Raw genomic sequence first — 14,342 nt, 5'->3', positions numbered from 1 at the left:
ACGGTAGTGTATAGTTTGACCTAAAGCTAATATGTGTGATGCTCCAGTGACTCCTTGTTTACATTGTTTACAGATTTTTTTTCCATGGATGTTTCGCAGCATTGTATTTAAGTCTTTACGTCTTTATTGAAACCTAAAGTGTAATTATCAAAAGGAAAAGGGCCACTATCGTCTCCTCAGTCTCCTTACATGAAAGCTTTCATCTAATAGCAGCATCCCTCCACAGGCCTCTTCTCATCTCCCTCTGTGTAAAATATGTAGACAATAAAATTAGCTTTAATTCGCAGTAAGAAAATACATTAAATAAAAAGAGTAATTCGTCATCCTTTGTCCTCAAACTCAACTAAAATCCACCGGTTTAAAAGTAACGCAAGTGTTTGTTTTAGTGTCCGTCAATGCGGCTGTTTGAACAAGAGTCCAACAGGTGTGCTAACACGATGAGTGGAAAGTCAGGAAGTTGGACATCCACATCAGTGGTTGTCTGATGCCCAGAGCCTTTTAAGGGGGTTTAAAGACCTCTGTGTGTGTGTGTGTGTGTGTGAGAGAGAGAGAGTGTGTTTCATGGAGTGGTTTGTGGTGTGTTACATGTGTAAATATTACAAAATGTGGAAAAGAAGAGGGGATGCATTAGACATGTCGAGTCTGGATACAGAACACCTGCTGTAGTTCAAAAACAGTTGATCTCAACCAGAGAATAAAGGCACTTCAGCTGGTGAGAGACGTCACAGTAAAGCCGGCACGTCCTCTAATGTTTAAAGTATACTATCCACTCTCGATATTACTTCCTTCTAAATGACAGATTTTGCACATTTGTAATCCTTTTTTACTAAACCATCTTTTTCTTTCCCCCCTCTCCTTTCCTCTCACTCAACATAATTCTGTTTTTATATTAGATTTGTGTGATTTATATCTGAGCCGCTGTTGCTGCTCTGCAGGTTACAGGTTACATAACACGATGCTGCTGCTCGTGTTGCTCTTGGCTCCAGAGAAACGGGTTTATTAATATTTCATTATTCATCAACGTCAGCTGCTTCATGTTTCACATTTCAAAGAGATAAGTGAAAACTAATCGTGTTTCATTTATCCGTCTGTTTGTGTTGACGGTGTTCGTGGCTTTCATGAGTCCTGACATGTGTATTGCTCACATATTAAACAGTAATACATTAAGCCGGTGAGCAGCGGTAATTAGAAATTGGATTTATTTGCCGTCTGATTAATTTGTTATTCTGTCATCATCAGTTGCTATATTAGTATATAATAATACAGCGTTTTTTCAATTTAATAACATTTACCACAAAATTCCAACTCATACAACTATAAACTCATCTTATTTCGAGATTAATGAGGGGGTACTTTAATATTATTATGATCTTCTGTACAGTTAAAACACAAATGTCCCCATTTGATGCACTGTTCCAGATTGTAGCTTCATCTAATGTGCATCTGTAGTCCCTTATCAGACCATAACAAACATAAAACTAGAACGGGCGCTCGGTAGAGCGCATACCTTCGCATATCACAAGATTGGCATTGAATTATGAACATGTTGGCATTAGTTGCATGCCAATTGGATAAAAATTGACTTGATAAAAAGAAGATTTTGACCTTTTCATGACCTTGATCTTTGACCTGATCGATCCCAAAATCTAAACAAATGGTCCCCGGATAATAACCAATCATCCCAACCAAATTTCATGTGATTCGGTTTAATATTTTTTTTGTTATGCGAGGAACACGCATATACAAATAAATAAATACACGGCGATCAAAACATAACCTTCCACATTTTCAATGCGAAGGTAACAATAACAAACAGTCCAGGATAAGAGACACTACACACTACAACTACAATGGTATATGTGGAAAGAAGAACACAAAATACACACAATGAGAAGCTACAGGACATTAAAAGTAAGTAATACATAGTATTAAAAGTAAGCAAAAAAACCCACTTTCTGTTACTTTGTAGTTTGTAGTGTTGAGCAAACAACATTTAAATCTGTTTCCATCAGTAATAGTAACTCTGATCTTTTTAAACACTTATTTTAGTGTAATTCATTGTATCTGCTGCAGAAGTTGAAGGTGAGTCCGTTCAATATGAAGTACTTTGTACAACAACTTCATGGGAACCCCGTTTAAATACATGTTCCTCATAGCCTCACTCACTGATCCCTTTAGTAAAGACGATGATGATCTCAAGGAGAACATCACGGGTGACGAGTGCAAGACGTGTCATGGGATATTGGCACAATAACGGACACGTTAAGAGGAACTGCAGTGACTGCATTGCAGGTCATTTGTGATGACTCTGCACTTTGCAACTGTGTCTGTCAACTGGAACTTTAGTTGTCTTTCCACAACAAATACACATTTCTTTCAAATACCCCTGTTGTCCAGGGGTATTTGTAGGATTCATAGAAAGGGGAGTGGCAAGTTAGGGTATGTTTGGCAATTTTTATTTGTGGCCCTGGATATCAATGTTAACCATTCGCTTTCTGTCAGTCTCACTCTCGTGTTTTCTGAGCATCAACGAAACAAAATGGCAGAATCAGCTCCAGCTCAAGCCGCCGCGCCGGCCAAAGCAGCAGCCAAGAAGAAGGTGGTTTCCAAGCCGAAGAAGGCTGGTCCCAGCGTGGCGGAGCTCATCGTCAAAGCTGTGGCCGCTTCCAAGGAGCGGAGCGGCGTGTCTGCTGCCGCCGTCAAGAAGGCTCTGACCGCCGGAGGATACGATGTGGACAAGAACAAGTCCCGCGTCAAGACCGCCATCAAGAACCTGGTAACCAAGGGGACGCTGGTCCAGACCAGGGGACGGGCCTCCGGCTCCTTCAAGATCAGCAAGCAGGAGAAAGTCGCTCCCGCAGCCAAGAAACCCGCAGCTGCCAAAGCAAAAAGTCCCCCGAAAGAAGGCTAGAAGCCTGCAGCGCCAAAAAGCCGCAGTGGCCAAGAGCCCAAAGAAGGCCGCAAAGAGCCCACCAAGAGCCCCAAGAAGGTGGCGAGGAAGGCCCCCACAGTCAGGAAGACCCCCGTCAAGAAGGCTGTGAAGCCCAAAGCCAAGAAAGCAGCACCCAAGAAGAAGTGAGCTGCTCTCATGCTGGACAACAACGCTCCTATAAAATTATATTTGGGGCGGCTTTAGCTCAGTGGGGTAAGAGGGCCGTCCTGCAACCGCAGGGTTGTGGGTTCGATCCCCGCTCTCCCCATTAGTTGCAAGTCGAAGTGTCCTTGAGCAAGGCACTGAACCCCCAGTTGCTTCCCGGGCGCATCACAGCAGCCCACTGCTCCTTAATAACTAAGGATGGGTTAAATGCAGAGAACTAATTTCCCCTTGGGGATAAATAATAGTGTATATTCTATTCTAACCCTTTCTATAAGAAAGAGTGTGATTCTACTCGCTTGCATTCAGTATATGATAACACAAGAGACAGAATTTCAAGGTCATCGTGATATTTTATGCTCATTAGGACACAATCACTGAGATACAAATTAACTAGTTCAGTGTCAAATATACCATTCAATGGGAAAAAAATAGTATAATAATATATATTAATGCAAAAAATAGAGAGATGTCAATAGTTATTTATTGTATTTTGAATTTGCTCGTTCAGTCACAGTCTGAAGCCCCCCCTAAAATGGGCCTAACGACGCCCCTGGTGCTGTCCGGCATTTCCAGTATTTCTCTCAACCTCTGACCACTCGATGCCACGACATGTGAAAGAGTTCTGACCCCAACGCTGAGGCTCAGTGGCCAAAACACATGTCTGAGTGCGTTAGGATGACGTATCACAGCCGTCTCCTCGTACCAACACTGCCATGATCAAAATGTTCACATAAATAAAAAGTGAATCCTGCGGCAAAATACACCTAGCCGAAAAAAAGTAGTCCTCATTTCCTCTGGCGCTACGTGACGTACATTGTGGGGGTTGCTGATGAGAAATTGCCAGCAGGGGTTTCATTGATAAAAGCCGGAGCAACCAGATAAAAGATAAGACAAGGCCGATTGCTCCCAGAGAACAAAGCATCACATGTGCTTGTTTGGATTTGTCCTCAAAGAGAAATTAAATTCTAAGATTGTAGCTGCATGTGTTGAGGGTTAGGCGGCCGGCGAGATTTATGATTAATCAGTTTAATCAGTTCTGCATATTTTCTTCTCCGCTAATCACCACATGACTCAGGATCCAATATCCACATTAACAATGTTTCATCACGGGGTTTTCACAGCACATTTTCATTAGGGGATTAAGATCAACAGAATTACTAAAATATTTAACATTTCAAGACTATACAAATGATCAACTATTATAGAGGTAAAAGCAGGCATCTGCCAACATTTAAGAAAAAAAAATTAATTGTAGTGGCCATTTGTCCAATAAATCAAAAATCAAACACAAATCAAACTGCCACTGACGCACCGTGGGTTTGTGGTTTAGCCAAAAGAAAGCACGGTCCATTCAGGATTCAGTTTTTAAATAATTTATTGAACTAATCAAAACAAGAAAACAAACAAAAGAACAAAGGAGCTCCTAACGTTGCCTCTCCTACGCAGGTAAAAAAACAACAACATAGTCCTACCCAGGTGCATGCTGGTCCTGTACCTGCCTACTCCTACATATAATCACAAGTGCCGATAGTGTTACCCAATTAGTGAACAATCAAAAGACTAAATATGTTTAAACAACAACAACAATTAATTAAACTAAACTAAAACTATCATAAGAAAAAGCTGTTTGAATATATCAACATATATAATCTAAATAAGCAATGATTAAACAATATTACAACATGTCGGTCCTCCCCATGCAGGTGAGACAATTCTAACCGTTTCCCCGTGACCAGGAATCAGTCCTCGTCTAAGTGTGTGGCAGAAAAAGTAAATGAACAAATAAACAATCACAATTAACAGCTATAGCAACGGTGTATCTCCAGATAACGCGACAACGCGGCTATGTAGGCCGATAAAAGGAATCCGTCAACATTTGCTCGGTCACAGATCCAAAGCAACAGATAAACTAACGGACTATAGGACCTTTGCCAGTAGCGGTTGCTATAGTAACAACACCGAAACCAACCACTCGTGGCCGAATAGATTAAAAAGGATGTCACCGAGACGGCGGGTCACGATATTTAAAAAAACCTTCTTACTGACATATAATGTACGTCAGCAATCTGAACAGAGCTGTTGGTTTTTTCTGCATTTCAATCCAGTGTGTCCAAACCTAAGTCACAAATTCAGTAGTTAGAATATAAATGAGCCGATTAGATGAGATGCCGTGTCGTGTGCATACCTTCACATATCACAAGATTGGGCATTGAATTATGAACATTTTGGCATTAGTTGCATGCCAATTGGATAAAAATTGACCGCGCTATGGTAAAAATTATATGTTGACCTTTTCATGACCTTGACCTTGACCTTTGACCCGATCGATCCCAAAATCTAATCAAATGGTCCCCGGATAATAACCAATCATCCCACCAAATTTCATGCGATTCAAAGAAGATTTTGACCTTTTCATGACCTTGACCTTGACCTTTGACCCGATCGATCCCATAATCTAATCAAATGGTCCCCGGATAATAACCAATCATCCCACCAAATTCCATGCGATTCGGTTTAATACTTTTTGACTTCTGCGAATAACACGCACGCACGCATACAAATACACGGCGATCAAAACATTACCTTCCGCATTTTCAATGCGAAGGTAACAAATGGTCCACTTGTGCATCAGGGAGAGGCTCTCAGTCTGTTCTATCTGAACAGTTTGGATGGATTAACACGTTTGAAGCGACTTCCCGTTAAGTTGCTGTTTGCCTGTTGCCAGCATGTGAGTCACAGCATCTTTGGGGATAAACCTTCCTCCTGATCGCTCAGTCAAAATGATTGGGTCAAGATTAATGTTCAATGCAACGTGCATATAGTGCCCTTTGTCATTTTGACTTGGCTGAGCCTGAGCCTGCTCTTGACCTGAAGCCTCGAGTGTAAACGGTCCTCTCTGGGTTTGATGACTTGTGACGACTGTACGAAAAGAGATGTTGACATTAGATGTTTCATGCTCAGGTCATTCAAAGTCATATTTACATGCGGTGAATCTATATCTTCAAGGAGTTACAGATCGAATGTGATGACATTTGATGACTGACTGAGCAACCTAAATGAATGAATGACATCACAATGAGATGTCTGCTGTGAATAACTTCAGAAAGCAAACGAGAGTGTTTCTGTTTTCATGTTGGCATCACATGTCAAACTCTGTGCCAGTTCAAACAGTTTACATCTGATTCTCTTTGTTTTGCTGAGTGGGAGATTGCACACGGATGTTATCTCAAATCTACCAGAATAAACACGTGAAAGCGGTCTCTAAACTTCCCCGCAGAGCGTCAAGGACGACAAACCGTCCGCTGGGCTTCTTCTCAAAGACGTTGACTCAAGTGAGGAGGGGGGACGAGTTAAACTGGTTGAATGTAAAGTACCAGTTCAACCCCTAAAATAGCAATGTGGACAAAGATGTGATCTGTATTGATGATAAGGGTTCATGACGAGTACTGGTGACGAGCATTTGTATTTTACACACAAAGCAACCACCTTAAATAACCGTTTAAAAAATATTTTAACCAATATAATTTACTGGCAAACCATTTTCATTTTTTAAATATCTTTTTTTTAGCGTATATACGTTCATACATTAGCGAATGAGCACGTTTGCAACCTGCTTTGTTTCTTTCACTACAACATGAAACACAGAGAGATTTAATTTAATTTTTTTGGGGCCTTTGGAAACTTTTTAATGACGATATTGATATGTTGGCAAAGTATAGCTCAATATTGAGACCTCACTATGTAAATATGTCGCTGGAGCCAGCAGCTTGACTTTGCATAAACGCTGGACCAGCAACTTCCTGTCCCGAGTGATTCAGGATTGTTTTGTGAAGAAACAAGATGTAACATGTTTGTTCGTGAGCTGCTGCTATGAGGTTTGGTTCCTTTAGAAAAGAGCCAGGCCTGTTTCCAGTCTTCATGGAAGCTAAGCTAGCCGACTACTGCACAGGCATCTACAATCTTATAATCGGACTCTCTGCAAAATAAGCAGCGTGTATCTTTTAAAATGTTGCACGATTCCTTTAAGCCAATATAGTTGAGAAAGAGCTCAAATATTTGGACACATTATGATAACCCTAGAGTGAGACTGTTGAAACTCATTAATCGCAGTGATTATCGTGAATGTTTAAACCATCAGCGTGCAGACAATACAGTTGACAAGAATGTAAATTGTGCTCACACAGAGTCAGAAACAGTCAGTTATTAAATATGTGGGTGCGTCTAAGAACCTGGAAGACAGTTTCCTTTGTCCCACAAGTGACCGACTGTGTCCGGACATGTCCACAGGGATCACTCGACAGGTAGCCGTTGTTTTTCTAAACAAAAAGCTCTGTGGCAAATGGTGATCTCAGGCGATAAATCATGGGCTCGACCCAAATGTTAAACGGATGCATTGTTCCAGGGGAAATTGTCCAGAGGTATACACTCAAATATACACTTAAATGTTGTGGTGAATCCAGTATGCCACGTCTACCTGTAACTATGTTCCTCCCTTGGTTTAATTGTCCATCTGGTTGCAAGAAACAAAGTCAAATCCATGACAGCTATCACGAGAGAAACTTGGAACCTGCTTTGAGGATATAAGAAAATAACAAAAGACGATCCAAGAATGCTGTGCTGTTCCACAATGAGCTAATTGTTTGGCACAGGAATTACATCCATGTTTGGGAAGTGGTTTTTTCTTCACTTTCTTTAAACTACAAAGTCGACCGGGAAAACAAATGCCCAAACCGGCTGTGTGATTGTGAATCAACAAAACAAAGGCTGGCGGTGTATTTACGGGTGAAATTGATTCTCTCAGTGGTGCTGGCGGTCTGTTCGGTGTGACCACGCTGCAGGTTATCTTCAACAAACAAATCCAGGAAAAGCACATTCATGTGAAGCCTAATCTTTCAAATCTACTTACATTGAGAGGATTGAAACCAAACACACACATACCGAAATAGGAGGCTGAAATCATATGTTATCCGTGCGCACATGGCTCGTAAACACATTACATAACGTTGACACGTTAAGGCCGATCATGGTATATTCAACCTACGCTCTGCATGCTTAAGAAATTAGGGCTATATTATACGCCCTTAATCAGAGAGGGTTTCCTCCTTTTCCATGTTTAAATAAATGGCAGAAAGTGTCAACAAAGACAACAACATGTGTGTTTTCCAAGAGCACAGGGTCAGTCCAGTGGGCTCAGGGGTCTAGAGGTCAGAGTCCAACGGGAAAGCCGTCACAGTCCAGCTATGTCTGTGATGTGAGGGTTTTAATCGGAACCTATTTGAGTTATTTAAAGTGCATCATGCATGTTTTGTTTTTCAGTTAAAGTCACCAGACTATGAGCATCATGTCAGAGATACTCATCGTCCTGTCAGCGAGACAGCGTGTTTATATTTCTCCCATAATTAATGGGCACTACATTATGTTGTTACCATATTGAGACCACAATGTGTTAGAGGACTGCATTTTAATGGCCTGATTAAATGTCCGTTGAACAACGTGATCATAGAAACAGGCTCTTCAACTTAGTTTTTCTCAGAAACATCAGGACTGAGCTGAATAGTTCCAGGTTTATGAATGGATTTGCATGGCATTTGGGCAAATAATCAGAATAAGAGAACAACCCGGAACACTGGATAAGGCGTTTGACGTTACATGATTATTATCTCTAATTATGGAGCAAATAAAAATCACTCCTAATAACCAATGAGTTTGATTGGTAGGTCAAATCATTTTAGAATAACCTTCACATACAGCAAGTATCAGGTGTGTCTCTAATTTGAATCATCTTTTAATTAATATCATATTTCCAACATTCTCTTTATACTTCTTTCACCTCTCGTTATAGATTTTTTAAGTTTGACCCTGCTTTTTTATGCCACTATTATAATTACAAGGTTTGTTTCTGTTCTAACAAAGAACACATGTTTGGCCTGTAAAATTATCAAACTGTCGACCATCATTGCGCAAGAAGCCTCAACCAATTGCTTAAAATATAATGTAAACACAATACAATATAAATGTGATCACGTGCTCTTTTTAATTGCTCACTTTCACACTTGTCAGTGTCTTTTGTGACTTTAAAAAAAATACAAAATGTGGTGTTGAACCACATTTTGTTGTATTTTCAGGTCAACTTCTGTGTGATGGATGTTACAACATATTCCCAAGGGCTGTGGAGAGAAGTGAAGGGGAGGGACTGAAGCCTGCACGAAACTTGAAGGCAGAGCCTAATTCCAATGAAGCAACTGGTGTCTGCCGGCTGCCTTTATCTCTCCGTCCCGGTGAGTGAAACGTGCTTCTGTTAAGGATCTCTTTGTTGCTTTAACGACAGCAGCAGCCACGATGCTCTGCAGGGAGGAGGAGACCTTCTTTTAGAAGTGGGTTTTAAGGTGCAAACTTTATTTTCGCCCCCTGACATTTACAATGTTGAAACAGTTTCTTCCACGTGCAGATAAGTTTCCTGGTCTGGACTGAAAACATACTGGTGTTAAGATAAATAGTTCCACTCGTCTTGCATTTGAAGGATAACGATGAACAACCAGTCGATGACAGGGAGGACCATGGTCCCGACCATCCCGACCATCCCGTCTATTATGTTCATTTTCGGGGTGGTGGGGAATGTCATCGCCATCGTGGTTCTTTGTAAATCCCGCAAGGAGCAGAAGGAAACCACGTTTTACACGCTGGTGTGCGGACTGGCAGTCACGGACCTGCTGGGCACGCTGCTGGCCAGTCCGGTCACCATCGCCACTTACGTGAAGGGCTCGTGGCCAGGAGAGGACCCGCTGTGCCAGTACTTTGGATTCACCTTGCTTTTCTTCTCCCTGGCGGGGCTCAGTATCATCTGCGCCATGTCGGTGGAGAGGTACATCGCTATAAACCATGCATACTTCTACAATGACTATGTGGACCAGAAACTGGCGGGGTTCACTCTCCTGGCTATCTACATCTCCAACGCGCTTTTCTGCGCCCTGCCGATTGTCGGCTTCGGACAGGTGAAGAAACAATACCCGCAAACGTGGTGTTTTCTAGAGTGGAGGAGCAACAAGACCAGCGACGCCACCTACTCATATATTTACGCGGGGTTCAGCTCTCTTCTTATTCTCGCCACTGTTGTCTGTAACGTGCTGGTGTGCGAGGCTTTGATCCGGATGCACCGGCGCTTCGTTCGTAGGACGTCGTTGGGAACCGATCTCGGGCGCAGCGTCGACCCACCGAGGAGAGGACGCAGCTTTGGACGTCTGGCCGGCGCGGAGATTCAGATGGTCACTCTGCTTATAGGCACTTCGGTAGTGGTGCTCATCTGCTCCATTCCACTTGTGGTAAGTTATCTGCGCCCTGTGGGCTATTTCTGTCCTTTACGCACTGATCTTTTACGCACATTATTTAGTAGACAAAACAATTGGGTCATACATTGTAATCCAACTTCAAGTGGATGATTAGAAGGCGAAGTCAGAATGTATTCATTGTTGCACCTAATAAACCTTTTTTATGCCACTACTCTACTCTTGTTCATTCTATCCATTATGCACGTTTTAATCGAGGCTTTTTTACGCAGAAAGATTTATATTTTAAATTGTTTTAACATTGAATGTGACTTAAATTCAAGTGGGTGTTTAGAGAAAAACTGAAAACATAATTCAACTAGTATTTTTTTACTTTCTCCCACTCTTTTTCTTTTACTACTCTGTGTTTTCATTAGTGCGCATTTCACTCTTCCTCTCATCCCGTCCGTCTGTATTCACTCTTCCTCTCATCTCGTCCGCCTGTATTCACTCTTCCTCTCATCCCATCCGTCTGTATTCACTCTTCCTCTCATCTCGTCCGCCTGTATTCACTCTTCCCCTCATCTCGTCCGTCTGTGTTCACTCTTCCTCTCATCTCGTCCGTCTGTGTTCACTCTTCCCCTCATCTCGTCCGTCTGTGTTCACTCTTCCCCTCATCTCGTCCGTCTGTATTCACACTTCCTCTCATCTCGTCCGTCTGTGTTCACTCTTCCTCTCATCTCGTCCGTCTGTGTTCACTCTTCCTCTCATCTCGTCCGTCTGTGTTCACTCTTCCCCTCATCTCGTCCGTCTGTATTCACTCTTCCTCTCATCTCGTCCGTGTTCACTCTTCCTCTCATCTCGTCCACCTGTATTCACTCTTCCTCTCATCTCGTCCGCCTGTATTCACTCTTCCTCTCATCTCGTCCACCTGTATTCACTCTTCCTCTCATCTCGTCCGTCTGTGTTCACTCTTCCTCTCATCCACCTGTATTCACTCTTCCTCTCATCTTGTCCGCCTGTGTTCACTCTTCCTCTGCAGGCTCAGGTGTTCCTCAACCAGCTGTATAAGACTCCTGTGGAGCTGAGGCTCAACAAAAACCCTGATCTACGAGCGATACGTTTCGCCTCATTTAACCCCATTCTTGACCCCTGGATCTACATTTTGCTCCGGAAGGCTGTTCTCCTCAAGCTCATTGAGAAAATCAAGTACATATTTTGCAAGATGGGAGCACGAAGGCAACGGAGGCAGGGGAGCTTCCACTGCGTAGACAATCATCAGCTCTCCTCGGCCCTTTCGAATCGGGACTCGCACTCCCTGGCTTCCACCTATATGCAAGACTTCTCCAGCAGCTTCCAGACCTTCCTCTACCTACCAGAGGGAAGTGAAGTGTACAAAGGAACCTGCCACAAAGTAGAAGCACTCTCTGTTTCACAACCTTTATCCGTCAGAAACTCACAGGCTTCTCATTCGTTAGAGCAGGGCAGCGTTGAGGTTCAGAGTAGAGAAGGGACAACTGTCATCAGGGACTGTGCAGCTCCGCCATGCCCAAAGGAGCCCGCCCTTCAGGTGTCATTGAGCACTGACACAGAGCTGACTTAGCTCTGAACAAGGAGAAAGTCATCGCGTCTCTCTGAGGTAGTCTACTGACTTGTCCAAAAGTGAACTCTGAAATCTCTGAAAAACAGGGGAAGGCACATACAAATAATAACAGACTCTTCTTGTGAAGTCGGGCACATGAAGCGAGAAGGAAAGAACAACTTAAAGTGCTGCGAGCGTCCTGTTCTCTGTTTCGGCACCCAGCTACCTCAAGTGAACAGCAACTCTGACTGTGTGAGCAGATTTTTTCATTTTGCCCCAAATAGATCGAACAGAGATGACCCACTTCTCCGTGACTCGAGTGTCAAGTGATGGAAAAGCTTCCTTCCGCATTTCAGCTACTGTGTCCAATCATGTGTGGAAAGCCCTGACTGTAAAGTAAATGGGGCCAGATTTAGAATAATTGAGTCACTCGCTTTGTGGTCAATATGGTAAATGAAAACAGTATTAAATGTGATCTTTATGAGTAATCACTGGCATGTGTGCTGCCATTGTAAGGATTGGTTTTGTTGGAGAGAAACCCCTCTGTTGTCCAGCTCTTTTTGAGGGACATGTTTTGTTAGTTCCATGAGTAATCTACAGTGCAGTATTATTATGTGGTGAACGGCAACGTTTTTGTTCCTGGTCCCTGGAATACACACGCATGTAACTCAAATTATAAGAACTTTGTGTCCGTCATTAACACTCAGCATTAACACAGCACATGTGGTGTTGGATCAGTAGGAGCACTAATATGAAGACATTTCAACACACCTGTCAGCTTGAGAAAACAGCTGTTCTGTGTCCCTGATGTGGTCCAAAATGTTCAAAATAAAATGATTCTTCTCCAGGAGAAGGTTTTAATCGATAAATCACAACTCTAAAGAGATTATCCACACTGCCGAAGTATGTTGTCTTTCTGTGACCCTATTCTGTGCCACATTATTTTCCAATGATTTCCTCTCTTTAATGTCTCGTTAGTCAACTGACACGTTGAGCTGCTGTCCTACTACTATATATATATATATATTTATATCAGCCTGAACTTTTGATCCTCTGTTTGTTTGAGCTTTTCCACTCAAATGAGCTTCATGTCTTAGTTTCTGCAGCTTTGAAGCACACAGTCTCCTTTTCCCTGTTATTGAATCGGCTCCAGATTGTTGCTTCATGTCGTGGATCAAATTCTTGGCTGTCTTTTGTCTTGCCTGTTCATGTGGATAAATGCTGGGTATCACGTCCCCTCATGTTTGTAATGATATTTGGTAAATGGTAGAGTTGGACAAACAAGGTATTTTTATTTATTTTCTAATCTGGTCTTGAAGCTTTGCACTTTATTTTGTATTGTGTAATTAAATATGTGGACATATAGTTGCTGTTGTATCACTTTTCATCTCCGTACACATTACTTTGTCTTTGCAAAAGTTGATCGGTAATAACTGAGATCTTTAGGAAGAAGAATATGTAACATCAACGCCATTGTTTCACGGCAAACGTGTCCTTTCGCATGTCATCATATACTGTCAACATAAAGCGGAAGTTCACAATAAGTTTCCCACACTCTCTTTTTCCTGCCAAGGTTTAGTGAGATCATCTCAGACCCCCATTAATTAGCACAGACAAATGCCCCCCCGAGTAGAACAGACTTCTCCACAGTTTAGAGTCCAATAAACTAAGTTTAGCACTCTGGTTTAAGCTTCCGTCAAATTGAGATATTACAAAAAGCCTCTGGATTGTGCTTGTGTGTCGAATTGCTAATGTAAGACAAAGAATCAGTGAGAGAGCTTCTCTCCTGAAACAATAAACTTAACCAAACAGCTCCAATTTATTACAATTAAGCTTAAACAAGCAATTCAGTGGCTCAGACAAACACATTGCAGGAGTCGTGTCAGAGTATCCTCCAGGCTGGGAACAACAGACATTAATTGAATGAAACCAAATAAAATTGGATCCGTGGGACCAGCCCTCCACTTGATCCCCCTTTTTTCTCTCATCATGAGTGAACTTTACCCGATCACATAAATAAATGGACAACCAATGAGGCTAATATTTACCTCCTGTGTGAACATGTGGACATTCACGTGCGCTATAAATGAGAATAGTCACACTGACCTCAGCTCTTAGAGGCAAGTCTTTTATTTCAGTCGGTGAAATAAATAAGGATTGTTTTTTGGGGGGGACATTTTAACATTGGGGGTGGCGATGCTTGGGAAAGAGAATCCTGAGTCATAAACAAGTTGACGCGAACGTCGTTACGACCTGTGAAGCCGCTGCACGTCGTCAGCCTGCTGCCTGTCCGCTCAGGTGCTCACTGACAAACAGCAGAACACACCTGCTGCTCCTCCACGTCTGCTCTCTCACTCAGTCGAAGACAACACTAAATCCCGGTCTGGAAAAAGCGGCCACA

At 42.4% G+C, this 14,342-nt stretch overlaps 1 protein-coding gene and 1 pseudogene across 1 annotated transcript; both read left to right on the top strand.

The window, feature by feature from the left end:
• The first annotated feature begins 2,539 nt into the window (after window positions 1–2,539).
• On the top strand, window positions 2,540–3,079 carry LOC130197082 (histone H1-like; annotated as a pseudogene).
• Window positions 3,080–9,624: 6,545 nt separating this feature from the next.
• Window positions 9,625–13,306, top strand: ptger4a (prostaglandin E receptor 4 (subtype EP4) a). Its single transcript, XM_056418912.1, has 2 exons — window positions 9,625–10,416; window positions 11,402–13,306. Exons 1-2 carry the CDS (start codon window positions 9,625–9,627, stop codon window positions 11,960–11,962), a joined length of 1,353 nt encoding a protein of 450 aa, XP_056274887.1. The 3' UTR covers window positions 11,963–13,306.
• Window positions 13,307–14,342: the final 1,036 nt, after the last annotated feature.

The sequence above is a fragment of the Pseudoliparis swirei genome, chromosome 7 (assembly GCF_029220125.1).
Source record: "Pseudoliparis swirei isolate HS2019 ecotype Mariana Trench chromosome 7, NWPU_hadal_v1, whole genome shotgun sequence".
In the NCBI taxonomy this organism is placed as follows: Eukaryota; Metazoa; Chordata; class Actinopteri; order Perciformes; family Liparidae; genus Pseudoliparis; species Pseudoliparis swirei.
Note: the sequence above shows the minus strand (reverse complement) of the source record. Positions and strands in the feature narration are given on the sequence as shown.

What these genes read in the sequence shown, in the direction of transcription:
- ptger4a (XM_056418912.1), top strand. Translation starts at nt 9,625, where the DNA reads ATGAACAACCAGTCGATGACAGGGAGGACCATGGTCCCGACCATCCCG. An exon ending in TCTGCTCCATTCCACTTGTG is followed by an intron (nt 10,417 to 11,401) that starts GTAAGTTATCTG and finishes CTTCCTCTGCAG; the next exon opens with GCTCAGGTGTTCCTCAACCA.